Source organism: Crotalus tigris, unplaced genomic scaffold (assembly GCF_016545835.1).
Source record: "Crotalus tigris isolate CLP2741 ecotype Arizona unplaced genomic scaffold, ASM1654583v1 scf7180000018030.5226217, whole genome shotgun sequence".
NCBI classification, from domain to species: domain Eukaryota; kingdom Metazoa; phylum Chordata; class Lepidosauria; order Squamata; family Viperidae; genus Crotalus; species Crotalus tigris.
The window spans coordinates 3,209,470-3,225,155 of NW_024096786.1; the positions used below are offsets into that span (position 1 = coordinate 3,209,470).

Here is a 15,686-nt window from a genome sequence, read left to right on the forward strand (position 1 = left end):
GTCATTACTAAAAGCCAACATGGGTTTGTCAAAAATAGATCATGCCAGACAAATCTTATTGCATTCTTTGACCAAGTGACAAAATTAGTGGATCAGAGGAATGCTGTGGACATAATTTACTTGGACTTCAGTAAGGCATTTGATAAAGTAGATCACAACCTACTACTTGACAAGATAGAAAAATGTGGGGTAGACAGAACCACCACCAGATGGATCCGTAGCTGGCTGACCGGCCGTACTCAGCGAGTGGTCCTCAATGGAACTGCATCTATATGGAGGGAAGTGTGTAGTGGGTGCCCCAGGGCTCTGTTCTGGGCCCAGTACTCTTCAACATCTTCATCAACGATTTGGATGAAGGGATAGATGGGGAACTCATCAAATTTGCAGACGACACCAAGCTGGCAGGAATAGCCAACACTCCAGAAGACAGGCTTAAGATACAGAAGGATCTGGACAGACTTGAACACTGGGCACTAACTAACAAAATGAAATTCAATGGTGAAAAAAGCAAGGTTCTACATTTAGGTAAGAAAAACCAAATGCACTAGTACAGTATAGGTGGCACCATGCTCAATAGTAGTAACTGTGAGAGGGACCTCGGAGTCCTAGTAGACAATCACTTAAATATGAGCCAGCAGTGTGCTGCAGCTGCCAAAATGGCCAACACTTTGCTAGGCTGCATTAACAGAGGGATAGAATCAAGATCACGTGAAGTATTAATACCACTCTTCAATGCCTTGGTAAGGCCACACTTGGAATACTGCATCCAGTTTTGGTCACCACGATGTAAAAAAGATGTTGAGACTCTAGAAAGAGTACAGAGAAGAGCAACAAAGATGATTAGGGGACTGGAGGCTAAAACATATAAGGAACGGTTGCTAGAATTGGGTATGTCTAGTTTAACGAAGAGAAGGACAAGGGGGGACATGATAGCAGTATTCCAATATCTCAGGGGCTGCCATAAAGAAGAGGGAATTAAGCTATTTTCCAAAGCACCTGAAGGCAGGACAAGAAGCAACGGGTGGAAACTAATCAAGGAGAGAAGCAACCTAGAACTAAGGAGAAACTTCCTGACAGTGAGAACAATTAATCAGTGGAACAGCTTGCCTCCAGAAGCAGTAAATGCTCCAACACTGGAAGTTTTTAAGAAGAGACTGGACAGCCATTTGTCCGAAATGGTGTAGGGTTTCCTGCCCGAGCAGGGGGTTGGACTAGATGACCTCCAAGGTCCCTTCCAACTTTACTACTATATATATCAAAATTTTTATCTGAATAAATATTGGCTTAGTAGCAGAGCTTACAGTATTTTAGTGTGAAAATTTAATAACATTATGGATATGCATGCAAACAAATTAGAAATAGACTTATTCAAGAAATCTTAATATAACTAAAAAGTGTGTCCTTTCAGGTAAATCTCAGCAATCTCTTTTTCTGTTAAGTATTCCTTCAGTTTCTGCCTTCCATATCACAAACATCAAAGACTAAATTTCATTATAAACAAGTTAAGTATAAGATGTGGAAAGAAACTTATTATATGACTTCCTTAGTATTTTTTTTATTTGAAAAATAAAGCAATACTTTCATTTTTTCCCCATTGACCGGCATAAACATTAATAAACATTTTTTTAAAAAGCCAAACCTCTTTCTATACTTTCTATACTCAATGGCTACTTCAAAACCTCTCAATGTAATATACATTTCCTATGTCAGCTGTCCAAAGAATTGCAGGGCATTTCTTAGCAGCTTATATATATTAAATAAATATTGGCTTGGTAGCAGAGCTTACAGTATTTTAGTGTGAAAATTCAACAACATTATGGATATGCATGCCAACAAACTAGAAATAGACTTATTCAAAAAGTCTTAATATAAAAGAAGTTATTTTTAACTCTTCTTTTTAATGTAGAGAAGTATTTTACATTCCGGAAGACATGATTATTGTACCAAAAGTTTATTCAACAGTACCAACCTGTGTATTGCATGTTGTTGACAATGACACATTACAAGAAATTCCTCGAGTCTTTCTCAGAGTTGCGCCCTATCTTTACACAAAAAACAAGGTGAGATATATAAACACCTTAATCATAATCTTCATAGTAATGCCATTCATTCTCTTTTTTTTGCTACACACAGACACACACACACACACACACACACACACACACTAAGAGTTTGTGATACAATTCAAACTAAAGAGTCAATATTAAAAGAGACAGCGATTCAATATCTGATGACAAACTGATTAGGCTAAAACTGCTTTGAACTTTAATTTAAAATTTTAATTTAAGAATCAGTTCAAAATAAATTCATTGATAGTCTTTACTAGAAAAAAACTTTCAAAGTCTTGAAGCTTTCATTTTTAAGTATCATCTTAAACATTTCAATTAATTAACTTTCTATTTTAGAAAGGATATACTTTCATGGCTGAAATTCAGACTGGTGAATCACCTGTGCCGGCTGGGAAAGTAAGGCTTCGGCTCATAAGTTCTTACTCTCCCCTTCCATTTCTCTCTCGTGAAGCTGTAAACAACATGTTTGCTGTTAAAGAAGTTAAAGACTATTATTTACCAAATGATAAGCATATTATATTCAGGTAAAATATGAAAAAGGCAAAGTTATTTGCATATTATTATTACTAGTACTATACATTTTATGCACAGAAATTATTTTTAGTATGTAACATCAGAGGGCTGAGCAAGTACTTGAAAAGGAATATTTTACATGTAGAAATGCTCAGAAGCAGCTTACAAAGCAATTGTGCAAGCCTGGAAAAAGACACAATTTACACAGCCTTTTGTTTGTGCATGTTTGTGGGGAGTGGTATAATAGGTCAAATGTAGGTGATACTACAATTAATAATGTAATGAAAGGTAATACATACTAATAAATACATTAAAAACTACTTCAGTACAATTTGCAATTCTTTCCATCCTGATCAGTATATTTCATTACAGTATTTTTCTAATGAATAATATTAATTAAAAATATTAAAGATTAAGGCAGATGATCTAATATTGCTGGATATTTGTTTAGAAATATCAGAGGCAGCATGAATAAAAGAATAGCTTTCCAGTTCCAGTTTTTTTATTGGCTAGAATTAGATAAACATATAATGAATAAACACACAAAAGGAAAAGGGAGGCACATTAGTATGCCATAGTCTCATGGCCAAGAGGAAACTGAATCAATTCACCTATTTCAAATTACTCTACAGGTCTGAGTGTAAAGTTCACCCTAAATAAAAACAAGAGTGCTGGACTTATAAACTAGTTACTTCTTTTCTATGGAGATAATTTAAAAATTGTATTTCCTATCAGCAGCCAGATTTTCCAGCATAATTCCACCCGACATGTTCAGATCAAAACTAATATAAGAAAATTGAAGCTCTAACAAAGCAAAGGAATTAAAACTCTACAAAGACAATGGAAGCTGTGGGACATCTGTTAAGACTCCCCTGAGAACAGCTTCTTAGATAGAAACTATTCATGACAACCTTCCTTAATCTGGTGTCCTTGGTGTATGTTGGGTTGACTCCCATATCCCAGCCATTGGTTGTGCTTTGGGGTGAGGGATGGGTGATTATTGGAGATATAGCACATGGGGATCGAATTGGGAAAAGTTATTCAGTGTACTTATTTAGCTTGTTGTTCATTCTCACTGAGGTGTTATTACTAATGAGTAAGAAATAGCTTTCACTTTCTTTTGAGACACTTTTCAATATTAAATGTTAACTCCATTTTCATTGTAATATTGTAACATTGGTGCTCTACGTATTTGAGAAGCAGCAAATAGGATTTTCTAAATATATACAGTATGTAATTTTCATATCAAACCTTATTTTCACAGGGCTTAGAAACAGTGTTTTCTTGAATAAAAATAAAAATAGAATTTGATTTGCTGAAGAGAATTACATATGACATTATTGTTTATTTGTTTTCTGTCTTGATTTTTTCCCCCTTTAGATATTTAGTAAAAGTTACAATACCACTTATTGCTACTGTGCAGGTACAGACTTCTAAATCGGATACTATAATTAAACTACAACTTCTGGATTCTGAAGAAGAGATGGCGAGCTCTACTGGGAAGGGTCATGTTATCATTCCTGCATTTCATTTCATATCTTCTGAAAGGCCTTTAAGTAGTCTGTGTCAGTATTCTATGCTTTTGCTAGATGACAATGATGACTGTGATGATGGCAATCTTGAATGTATTTTTATGTATGTGTATATCTGTATGTAGGTCAATAATGTTTTCACTAGGAATTTGATTTGTTATGTTTCCTGCTGCAAAGTATAGTAGCTAATCAGGGTTCTATATGGCACTGTTAATGACTAGAAATGGTTTTCTACAGAGTCCCATGCTGCTGCCCTACAAGGAACCGTAGTAGCAATGTGCTTGCCCTGTAACCTGCTTGTCTCACATGGGAGTGAGTGCCACAGTCACCAAATATTTGACTCCCCTTTTGGCAGTCTTTTATATATCTCTAAATCAACTCCAGAAAGATGGAAGATTTTATTGAATATTGTAAGCCACAGATCTGCACCTTACATAGCAAAACAGCTAAAGCTATATTATTCCCCTTTCAGTTAGCTGGAGCATCCTAATAACTCCCATTAATCAATCTTTTCACAGAATCCAATCCATAATATTGTGTCATCAAGCATTAAAATTTGAAGAGTGGTAGAAAAAGGGAAACTCCATGACTATAATCCAGTAATCCAGGGTTTCTCAGATATTGCAGTATTGCAACTCTCTAAAATTATAAATGAATTTGTGTGACACATCCGTGAGGTTTGGATTCACAATAAATTTATTTATTTATTGAAGCAGCACATTTTTTCAAGCATCTCTTCAAAGAAACTTGTTTATTTGCCTTTGTTTGTTCCAGTAGAAGAATTAGTTTTGAAGTATAAATAAAGACCACTGAATCACAACCCTTTACAGAAGTGAATCATTGAAAATGTATTTCCCTTGGGAAGGGAATCCGTTGTTTGGGAATGCATGTCTTTATATAAGTCATTTACTTTATCAAGATCATTGTCAGAGGCCATTCTTTATGTGTGATGGCACTTGTTAACTTGTTGTGGATCTAGTATTAGCTGGGTGTTGATTACTGGCAAGATGTTTTGACTTTTTCATTTCCTTTTTGGCTTTTTGATTGTCTCTGTTGAATGGTATGTAGATGTTTTTTATCTTTGTATGTCTGTTGATGGCTGATCTGTCTGAGTGCCAGGAATTCTCTAGTGTTTTTAGTCTTGGTTTGGTCTAGGATGCTCACAGTTTCCCACAGTTTTCCAATTGAAATTATGATGAAGTCTGTCCATGTGTTGGAAATAAAAGAGTTTTCATGTCTTCTGATTGCTGGTTGCTGTTTGTGGATGTGCTCTGCTAGTCTTCTTCATGTTTGTCCTACATAGTGTCTATTATAATCCTTATACTGTATTAGGACTATGTAGATGTCTCTTTTATTCTTCTGGGGCTGCAGATCCTTTGATTTACTTAGAATGTTTTGGAGGATTTTAGTTGGTTTGCATGCTATGGTGATGCCAGATGCTTTTGCCACCCTTTTTTCTTTGGACTCAAACTTTGTTTATCAGACAATATTCTAGACTGCAGCTCTTTCTCCTGTCTCCCAAGGTCATTCTCACATTACATAAACCTCCTGTAATCTTCAGTACTGATGATCATGGTATCCTTCTGGACTACTGGTTTGGGAGTTTATTGTTCAGGCAGGCAGTTTTCATTAGTGATATTAGGGACAAGGAGAGGTCAAGACTTTGGGCACTCTGTTATAGGGTTGCCTCAGTGTCCAGTTCTTCTATTGTGTTTAGCCTCTACATGAAACCATTCTGAGAAGATTTCAGCTGATTCAGGATGAGGTATCATCAATATGCTAGGTAACTCCACCCACCCCGAGCCCAATTCGAGATGTGATAGAAATTCTAACTCATTGCCTGGGTGGGGAGAAACAAAAGCAAAATTCAACCAAAACAAGACTGCTGTTAATTTAAAAGCCAGGACTAACTTTGCCTCTTGATTGAATTGTTCATTCTCAGAGAGAAAAGGCTTGCAATCTAATTAAATAAATACATCATGGACTCAGAACTTCTATCAGAAAAGAAGATGGAAGTCATGGCCATGTGAGCTTTAATCTTCAGCTGGTTCACCAGTTGCAGCCTTAGCTGAAACATGATGTATTGAGAAAAATTGCTTGTGCTCTTACCATCTCCCAGTTATATAACTGTATTCAGGAATGCTTTTGAGTACCAGTCAGAAACTTCTGGTGATCCAAAATGCAACAGTTCATGTGCTCACTATTCAGTGGTGGTGCTACATTATTATATCACTGCTGCAGGAGTTTGCATGGTTATTAGTATGTTGCTGAATACACTGAAGAATTCAATTGCTTTCTTAAAAACCTTATATGGTTCAGAGCCTGAGTATTTAAGAAGTTAATTCTCCCTGATTAAGATGGCTAAGAGCATCTGCTAAGGATCTCCAACTATTAGGAAGTGCAACAAAAAGATCTGTTCTCTGTGAGGGCTTCTCTCTTAGGAAACAGCCTCCAGCTGAGGTGAGAATGAACATCATTTTCATGGTCTTCTGGAAACTGGTAAAAATCTATTTCTTCTGGAAGGCCTTTAAGAATTTACTATATGGAGTTATTGTCAGCAATATTTGTCTTAATTAAGGGTACTTGGTGTTCTCTGAGTTTGGTTGTTTTTCTGCAGATGTTTCATTACCAGAATAGGTAATCTGAAGAAGTGGAATTTGCTGCTTGTTTGTGTATAGGAGCTTGTCCCGCCAATATTGGTTAGAGGTTTTTCTTGATGGTTCCTTGATTTGAGTATTGTTTCTTCCTTGATTGTTCCTGTTGTTGTTTGTTGCTTATCAGATATTGTCTACTGAGGAAGACATGCCGTGATTTTTTATTATATCTTTTAATTGGGATATAAATGGAGTTATCGCTATAGTCTACATATTTTAGTATTATTTGTTTTTATCTTGGTATCTAAAATCTAGATGTCATCAGAAACAACTAATTATTTCTACTGATAGAATCTTTACACATCATACATTTTGGTGTGTATTGCCTAATTCCAAGTTAAGATTTTAAAATATTTTCACAGTGAATGAATGTTAACTTTCAAAAATATTTTTTCTATGCTTCATGAATGCTTTGCCACCTTGTAATAAGTCTTTTTTTGGAAAGTATGTGAGGCAGCTTTAGTTACAAATGATAAAAGGAATCAATCAATAGATCAGTTTAAAAAAAGGATGTTTCTACAATATATATGATACAGTATTATTCAAAAAATGATACTCGTTTGAATCCCTTTAAAGTTATTCTTCCTTTCTCAGCAACAGCAAGTAAAGGTGGTGTAGTGCAAAGCACACCCAAAAAAGAAGCTGAAGTTGTAGCCCCAAAGAAGAAAGGTACAGTGACAGCTCAGAAGACCGTTAAGTCTTCGTCCAAGGCATCACAGGAAGGCTCAGCTTCAACAGAAGAAGATATTCCTGCTCTTCCTACCGTTGATGAAAATTTGCTTCAACAGGTGAGGGATATGAATTAATATTTAGAACCTTAAATTCTTTTCTAGTGGAATAAGCATCCTACCCCAAGTTTGTCCTGTGTGTTTCACCAAGATGATTCAGGATTTGGTAAAACTTGGTGTCATGAGATTTTCTCACAAGCGTGGCAAAATCTTGTGACAAAGAAGACAAGCCTGATTTCCACAGGTGAATTTTGCATACAGTTTTACAACTATTTCTCCATTTTGACTCCTCCAAGCTCTTTTTCTTTTCCCAATGAATGGCTAAATCTTTTGGGTTATTTTAGTAATGTCATTTGATTTTATTTCCACGTGATCTGCAAAAAAAGGTTTATTTTCTGAAATTATTCAAATGTACAGTATCAATGTATATTAAATTATGAGTGTTATCAAAATGTTTAATTTGACAAGCAATAAAGATTGAACTTTAACAAAATGCCATGTTCTGTGTAATTAAGCTATTGATTTGTGTGATTCTAGTATGGTTATTAAATTAACAATGTTATGAGATTTAATGTTATGGATTTTGGCTTTTTACTAAGGCTTCATAGTTCAATTACCATGGATTTTTTTTTTGTTTATTTTTATGTTATAGCCTAGATTTTTCATAGCTTATATTACAGCTTGGAGGTTTTACAGTGGACTGTGATGATATACAGTTGGACTACCAAAAATAGTATTAACCTTAAAGAATAGCAAATTTAAATGAAATTCAAATGAAGATAGAAGTTGCCACTGACATATTAAGCTGAAAGATCAGATATGTTATTTTTATATTACTGCCATGGTCAAATTCATCAAACATCCTATTTTAGTTCTTCTTTCCTTCCATTATCTCAAGCTACAATGGTTTAAAATAGCAGTCAAGGAGAATGTTATTGACTTAAACCAATAACTTTATGTATGAAATTGTAATATATTGTTTTTCAATTTTATAGACCCACAAATATATTATACAAGCTTCGGTGTTATATAATAGTTGGCCACTTACTGAAAGTCAAATTGTATTTGTTCAGGCACTAAAAGAATTAGAAAAAAATGAAATCAAAGGTAAGTCACTGTGTTAGGTATTTATTGATGAAAAGTGTCATAGCGGTTAAAATTAATTCTTAATATGCTGTATTAATCCATTTATTTCCAATATATCACCACTTTCCAGTGTGACTCTTGGTAGTTTTCATAAGAGCAATAAAAACACAGCTAACAATGAATAAAAACAGTAAAACGAATAAACCACTTTAAATAACAATGAATGATATCTTATCATCCAGTCATAATAAAAATCAAATGCTCCAAAGTGATGGAACTTCTGAAGAAATACTGCCCCACCTCTTTTACCTCTTAAATGAGGGAGTGTCAGCTCATTTAAAGTGTCTAGCAGTTAAAGCATTCATTCTCAGAATGACCACATTTTGTAAATTATATGGGTAAGCTTATGATAATATTAAAAGTGCAAGGAAAATGGACATGGAAAAAAAGGAAAAAAGTAAAAGCACAAGTCCTAAACAAAAGCATACAAAAATATAAATTAATCTCTCAACGGAAGAAATATTAAGTAGACAGAAGAAAAGAGGGTACATAAACTGCTTGGAATAGAATGAAATGAATTATGCCAATGGCAAATATGAAAAAAGTGGCTTGATGAAATGAAAGAGGCTGTGGATTGCGGGAAAATGCAAACAAGAAAATAATTGCTATAAAAAAGAAGAGAAATATTTTCTGCGAAGCATAGAGAAAAAGATACCAAATACAGCACAAAAAATGTTTGTGCTTAAAAGAGACAAAACAGTTTTGTGGAAGCATTTTTTTTTTCAAAATAGATGAGGAAGGATAAACAATAGAATTCCAGTACTTCTGGGCATATTGTTGTACAAAAGAATTATCTTAGGAGAAGATAATGGGATATCTAAATGTGTGTGATGAAAAGAAAAAGATGGGAAATTAATGAATGCTGAATGAATATGGATTGAATACAAATGTGAGTGATCAATATAAAGGAAATACATTGAAGTGGTTTCTAAGACGGAATGAATCGCAAAGTGAATATATGAAGAAAGAGCAAATAAGTTTAGAAGACGAAGACCAAGTCATACACCTTTAACATGTACATGTTATAAGCAGGTAAACTAAGGAAAATTAAGATAAATGTACACAAACATATATTATAATGAAGCCAGATAATTTTGGAAAGTATGCACAGTTGGGAATAAATGTATTGATATCAATGTGCATATATGTCTTTTCATGGATACAGTTTAATTTTGTTGCAAAATATTTAAAATAATATAGAACAGGAAAATTGTCAGGAAAACTAAAATGTGATTGAAACTAAAACTGACAGATTCTGTTATGTCTACCCAAATGTACTTTACTGGTAATTTCCAGAACGTTGTGCATTAATAGAAAATGTCTGCTTCAAATCTTAACATTTCTTATTTCATAATATAAGGCAACAGTGCCATCTGCAGTAAATTATTATTCTCTACTTTAAGTAGCTAGAGCACAGCATGTAGATCATTTTTGACATTTTTAAAATTAATGGGGAAAAAAGTATAAATTTTAGAAGTTGTCTCCTGGTTTAATTTCAGTAGAAAACGTATGTATTTGTGCTAGGAAATGAATGCTGAGGAGAAGACACCATTTTAGTTTAAAATATTGCCTTACAATGCCAGCAAAAGGCAGAGAAAACAAGGCATAAGGAAACCATTCCCGACTGCGGGGAAATGCAAACAAGAAAATAATTGCTAAAAAAAAGAAGAGAAATGTTTTCTACAAAGCAGAGAAAAAGATATGTTGCGTAGAATAAACCAAACACTGCACCCAAAAAATGGCTGGGCTTAAAAGAGAATAAAAATGCTTTGTAATGGTATGTGGGTATTCCAAAGTTATCTGTCTACCGGAAAATTGCTTCTGCTTCAGCTCCCTCTCCCTGTGCCAGTCTATACATCTCCCCCGTCTGCTCTGGAAAATTGGGTGGAAAGGGAGTGGAAAGGGACAGGAAGTCATACTGCATGAAAAGAACATTCACTTCATGTTGATTATACCTCTGTATGCTTTTGGTTTACGGATCTGAAAAAAGATATTCAAGCACAAAAGTTTCAAATGATGAATGCTTAATATTGTCATTTGAATAAAATTATATGCAGCTCGTCCTGTTGAGAGACATGAAGAGAATATATCTATGTTAAGTCCAGACATCCATAGCAATTTGGAAAGTCAAAAGTCTGCAGGTTCTTCCAAAACCACTAGAAAAACAAAGGAAAAAACAACTGACAAAGCCGAAAAAGCACCTAAAGAGAAACCAGTATCTGCTGCTAGACCAGAATCACAGGTAAGGATAAATTACTGTAAATTGTAAATGTCCAAAGTAACAGTGTAGACTTCTCAGGGCTTGCTTCTTGGCCTACTCCTGCCTTTCCCATATTACAGTTAGAGGGGAAAACAGAATTTTTTCTTCTTTGTTTTTTACCCCACCCATACCCAAGCCACAATATTAGTACACTGCCTAAAATTGTCATAGTTGAGCCCTGGTATATTGCTATCTTGAGATATCTATCTTGAAATCCAGAATGGTACCTGGTTTGATAATATTATCATTACACTTTTAAGTTGGATATAACAATGAAATTGTAATACTAACTACGTTATTCTAGCAACAATTGCCTGTGCGTGGGACTTGGAGAAAAGATATTACAGGTAATCTTCATTTAACAACCATTCATTTAGCAACTGTGTGAAGTTATGACAGTGCTGAAAAAAGTGACTTACATTCGGTCTTGCACTTACCACCCACCATGGTGTTCCCATTATCAAGTGATCATGATTCTGGTGCTTGACAGTTGTCATATATTTATGATAGTTGTAGCATCCTGCAGTCACATGGTTACTATTTGCAACCTTCCTAACCAGTTTCCAAAAAGCAAAGTCAATGAGGAAACCAGGAGGAGGTCTCAAGTTATGATCACATGATGATTTACTTAAGGACCACCGGTGTTCCTTTTAACAACTGTAACTGGGACTGCTCTTGTTAAGTATGACAGTCATATGATGTTTTGCTTAAATAAGTGCTTCATTTAGCAATAGACTTGCCAGTCCTAATTAGGATTGTTAAGTGAGGACTACCTATACCCATTTTGTTAAGTACATTGATGATCCATATAAAAAAACCTGATAAATATGTTTTTAAAATTCAGATTGCATGTTTTAGATATTTTAAACTGAACATTGGTGAGTCACATTTGGTGAGATGGGTGGCAAGTTGGTATTGATTCTCCGAGATGATACAGAAAGATCTTCAACCTTCACATGTTCCAATAGTGCACTTGTAACTTCAGTCCATCCATCTTGCTGATGGTTAACTGCTGGTCACCAATCTTCTTCCCATTAAATTGCATCTAATATATGAATCCCCCCAGGGAGTTCATGGTTTGAACATGCTTTGATTTCATGAATTTTTTGCTCATTGGCATTAAGTCCTAGTGTCAACGCTGCAAATATTGTATATTCTTGCTTTTGACAATATGTAGAATTGCCTGGTAATACAGAGCAGAAGTGGGGTTGGGGTAAAGCCCTGGAAAGAAAGAGGAAGAAAACATTTGACCTTCACACTAATTGGATAATGTGAGATATGACTGGTTAATTTAGGGAGGGAACATGCTGATAATTTAACTGCTCAGAGGAAGAGAACTTAGATCCTAGCATCCCTCTGTTGTGCCTGTGCCGACATTTTGTAACAATAAAAGACTTTTAGGAAAATAAATGCCTGGAAGTTCTTTGGAATGTTTCATTAGCCGGAACCACAACACCTAGTCCACTGATTCAACTTCATCCTTTTTCTGTTATAAGACAATTTTGACTGCGACTATTAGTTAAGACATGCATTTGTCAAAAATATATATCAGTGCACAGCATTTGCCAATACACACTTCATTAGGGTCATGCCTATATTTGTCAATAAAATTTTATCACAATAATTCTCTGGGAGAGATTCTGAATGTGAAAGTCAGTGGAAACAGAGCCACATACGCCTGTCTGCTTCTGCTCTGTGTACTTCTTTTCCAGCAGTCTGATCCCAACAAACCCTTTTGGATTTTGCGCCTCGTTGCTGAACAAAATGAGATGGATGCAGTTGATCTGAAGAAAGATACTGAGAGAGCAGATGAGATTAAGGCTATGAAGCAAGCTTGGGAGGCTGCAGAACCAGGGAGAGCTATCAAGGTGACAGAGTCATGCTTTTTTCCAATATGTAACATGAAAACTCCTGAGGCACAGCAATTCCTATCTGGAAAAAAACAACAATTCCAAATAGTGATTTATCAATGCTAAATGCAGGAAATGCTTAGAAGACTTAAGATTAGAGAAATAATGAATATACCTCATTTTTCTATCTGTGAGTTCTATTGGCCCTGATTGCTGGAATAAAATCTAAATTTCAAATAAAGAAACTCTTGAATTCCACTATAGGAAGACACCACAGGCTGATCCTGGCAGCTGTAATGATGACTATATTTGTATACAACTTGGAGACAGTTGTTCTTACCTTGTACTAAAATCGGTAGTCTTCAATTTACGGCCACAATTCAGCCCAAAATGTATGGTGCTAAGTGAAACATTTGTTGAGTGAATTTTGCCCTATTTTACAATCTTTCTTGCCACAGTTGTTAAATGAATCATTGCAGATCTTAAGTTAGTAATGTTGTTAAGTGAATCTGGCTTTCCCAGGGGCTTTGCTTGTCAGAAGGTCACAAAAGCTGATCACATGACCCTGGGACACTGCAACTGTCTTAAATATTAACCAGTTCACAAGCATCCAAATTTTGATCACACTTACAACAAATGAATTGTTGTAAGTCAAAGACTACCTGTACATCAACGTAAAGTTAGAAACCTAAGAATTAAATCTTAAGAACATTTAAATCTGAAATAAAACTTGCTCATTTTATCAAGACATATACCTGAATTATTTGCATGCTTTTTTTTAATGTGCTCACAATGATCTGATTGTCTGGTGGTTCCATGGACACATCTATATAGTTTTCTTGGCAACAAGATAGAAGATGCTTGCCTTTTGCTTCTTTTGGCTTTGTGCATGGGGCTGAAATATTAATTTTCCCCTGTTTCATTTTATTGCTGAACCAGGAATTTCATTTCATCCCCAAAATAATAAAATGCAAAATATTTTGCCATAAATTGCAAAATATTTTACATTCAGTATTAAGTTTAAGGATCCCATTGAATTCATTGAGGAATGTCTGAGTTAATAGACATTAGATTGTGCTATACAAAAAATAAACCTCCTGCTTCTTAAAAGTTTATATTCATGTCACAATCTGATGTGGTTGTTTACTAATTTAGATTTACAATTCTTACTCCAGGACTATGTTTAGCCTATTAATTATATCATTTTTTCCTTCATCACTATTAGGCTGTATTCCATGTTTTACTTTAAACCCACTTTAATGTGAAATATTAATTTGAATTGTCATCAGTAAGTCTGCTTCCAACTGAAATCAGCTCATAGTGACTATTAGACATGTCAGTGTTTGGCATCAATATGAAAGTGATTTGTCCCTGTCATTACTAAAAGCCAACATGGGTTTGTCAAAAATAGATCATGCCAGACAAATCTTATTGCATTCTTTGACCAAGTGACAAAATTAGTGGATCAGAGGAATGCTGTGGACATAATTTACTTGGACTTCAGTAAGGCATTTGATAAAGTAGATCACAACCTACTACTTGACAAGATAGAAAAATGTGGGGTAGACAGAACCACCACCAGATGGATCCATAGCTGGCTGACCGGCCGTACTCAGCGAGTGGTCCTCAATGGAACTGCATCTATATGGAGGGAAGTGTGTAGTGGGGTGCCCCAGGGCTCTGTTCTGGGCCCAGTACTCTTCAACATCTTCATCAACGATTTGGATGAAGGGATAGATGGGAACTCATCAAATTTGCAGATGACACCAAGCTGGCAGGAATAGCCAACACTCCAGAAGACAGGCTTCAGATACAGAAGGATCTGGACAGACTTGAACACTGGGCACTAACTAACAAAATAAAATTCAACGGTGAAAAAGCAAGGTTCTACATTTAGGCAAGAAAAACCAAATGCACAAGTACAGCATAGGTGGCACCATGCTCAATAGTAGTAACTGTGAGAGGGACCTCGGAGTCCTAGTAGACAATCACTTAAATATGAGCCAGCAGTGTGCTGCAGCTGCCAACAAGGCCAACACAGTGCTAGGCTGCATTAACAGAGGGATAGAATCAAGATCACGTGAAGTATTAATACCACTCTTTAATGCCTTGGTACGGCCACACTTGGAATACTGCATCCAGTTTTGGTCACCACGATGTAAAAAAGATGTTGAGACTCTAGAAAGAGTACAGAGAAGAGCAACAAAGATGATTAGGGGACTGGAGGCTAAAACATATAAGGAACGGTTGCTAGAATTGGGTATGTCTAGTTTAACGAAGAGAAGGACAAGGGGGGACATGATAGCAGTATTCCAATATCTCAGGGGCTGCCAGAAAGAAGAGGGAATTAAGCTATTTTCCAAAGCACCTGAAGGCAGGACAAGAAGCAACGGGTGGAAACTAATCAAGGAGAGAAGCAACCTAGAACTAAGGAGAAACTTCCTGACGGTGAGAACAATTAACCAGTGGAACAGCCTGCCTCCAGAAGCAGTAAATGCTCCAACACTGGAAGTTTTTAAGAAGAGACTGGACAGCCATTTGTCCGAAATGGTGTAGGGTTTCCTGCCTGAGCAGGGGGTTGTACTAGATGACCTCCAAGGTCCCTTCCAACTTTACTACTACTACTACTACTACTACTACTACTACTACTACTACTACTACTATTATTATTATTATTATTATTATTATATATTTCCCAGCCAAGTCTATTAGGATTTCTTAGTGATCTTCCAGTTAAGTATTGAATAGATCTGACTCTGCTTAATTGTATCAAGATCAGTTAAGGTCATCTAATTCTATCACCTGCTAAGATGCTATTTTCACTAGCAATGTGTATTAAATCTACAAAAAGAATGTCCTTTGTTAAATGTGATCATTTCCATGCATTCACTGAAAATAAAACATTCTGCAGGTGGATTTTAGCTCCACTCCAAA

General features: G+C 35.5%; 1 protein-coding gene across 9 annotated transcripts in view; it reads left to right on the forward strand.

The window, feature by feature from the left end:
- The window catches only part of ADGB (androglobin), a 79,614-nt gene that overhangs the window by 53,752 nt on the left and 10,176 nt on the right, over positions 1–15,686 (forward strand). For 5 of the 9 annotated variants that reach the window (XM_039346858.1, XM_039346860.1, XM_039346864.1 and 2 more), the window contains 7 exons: positions 1,907–2,060; positions 2,406–2,593; positions 3,963–4,147; positions 7,363–7,556; positions 8,492–8,603; positions 10,700–10,884; positions 12,615–12,770. In XM_039346858.1, coding sequence (XP_039202792.1) covers positions 1,907–2,060; positions 2,406–2,593; positions 3,963–4,147; positions 7,363–7,556; positions 8,492–8,603; positions 10,700–10,884; positions 12,615–12,770 — 1,174 coding nt within the window. The remainder of the gene's footprint in view (positions 1–1,906; positions 2,061–2,405; positions 2,594–3,962; positions 4,148–7,362; positions 7,557–8,491; positions 8,604–10,699; positions 10,885–12,614; positions 12,771–15,686) is intronic. The other 4 variants (XM_039346862.1, XM_039346863.1, XM_039346859.1 and 1 more) reach the window with 3 other exon arrangements.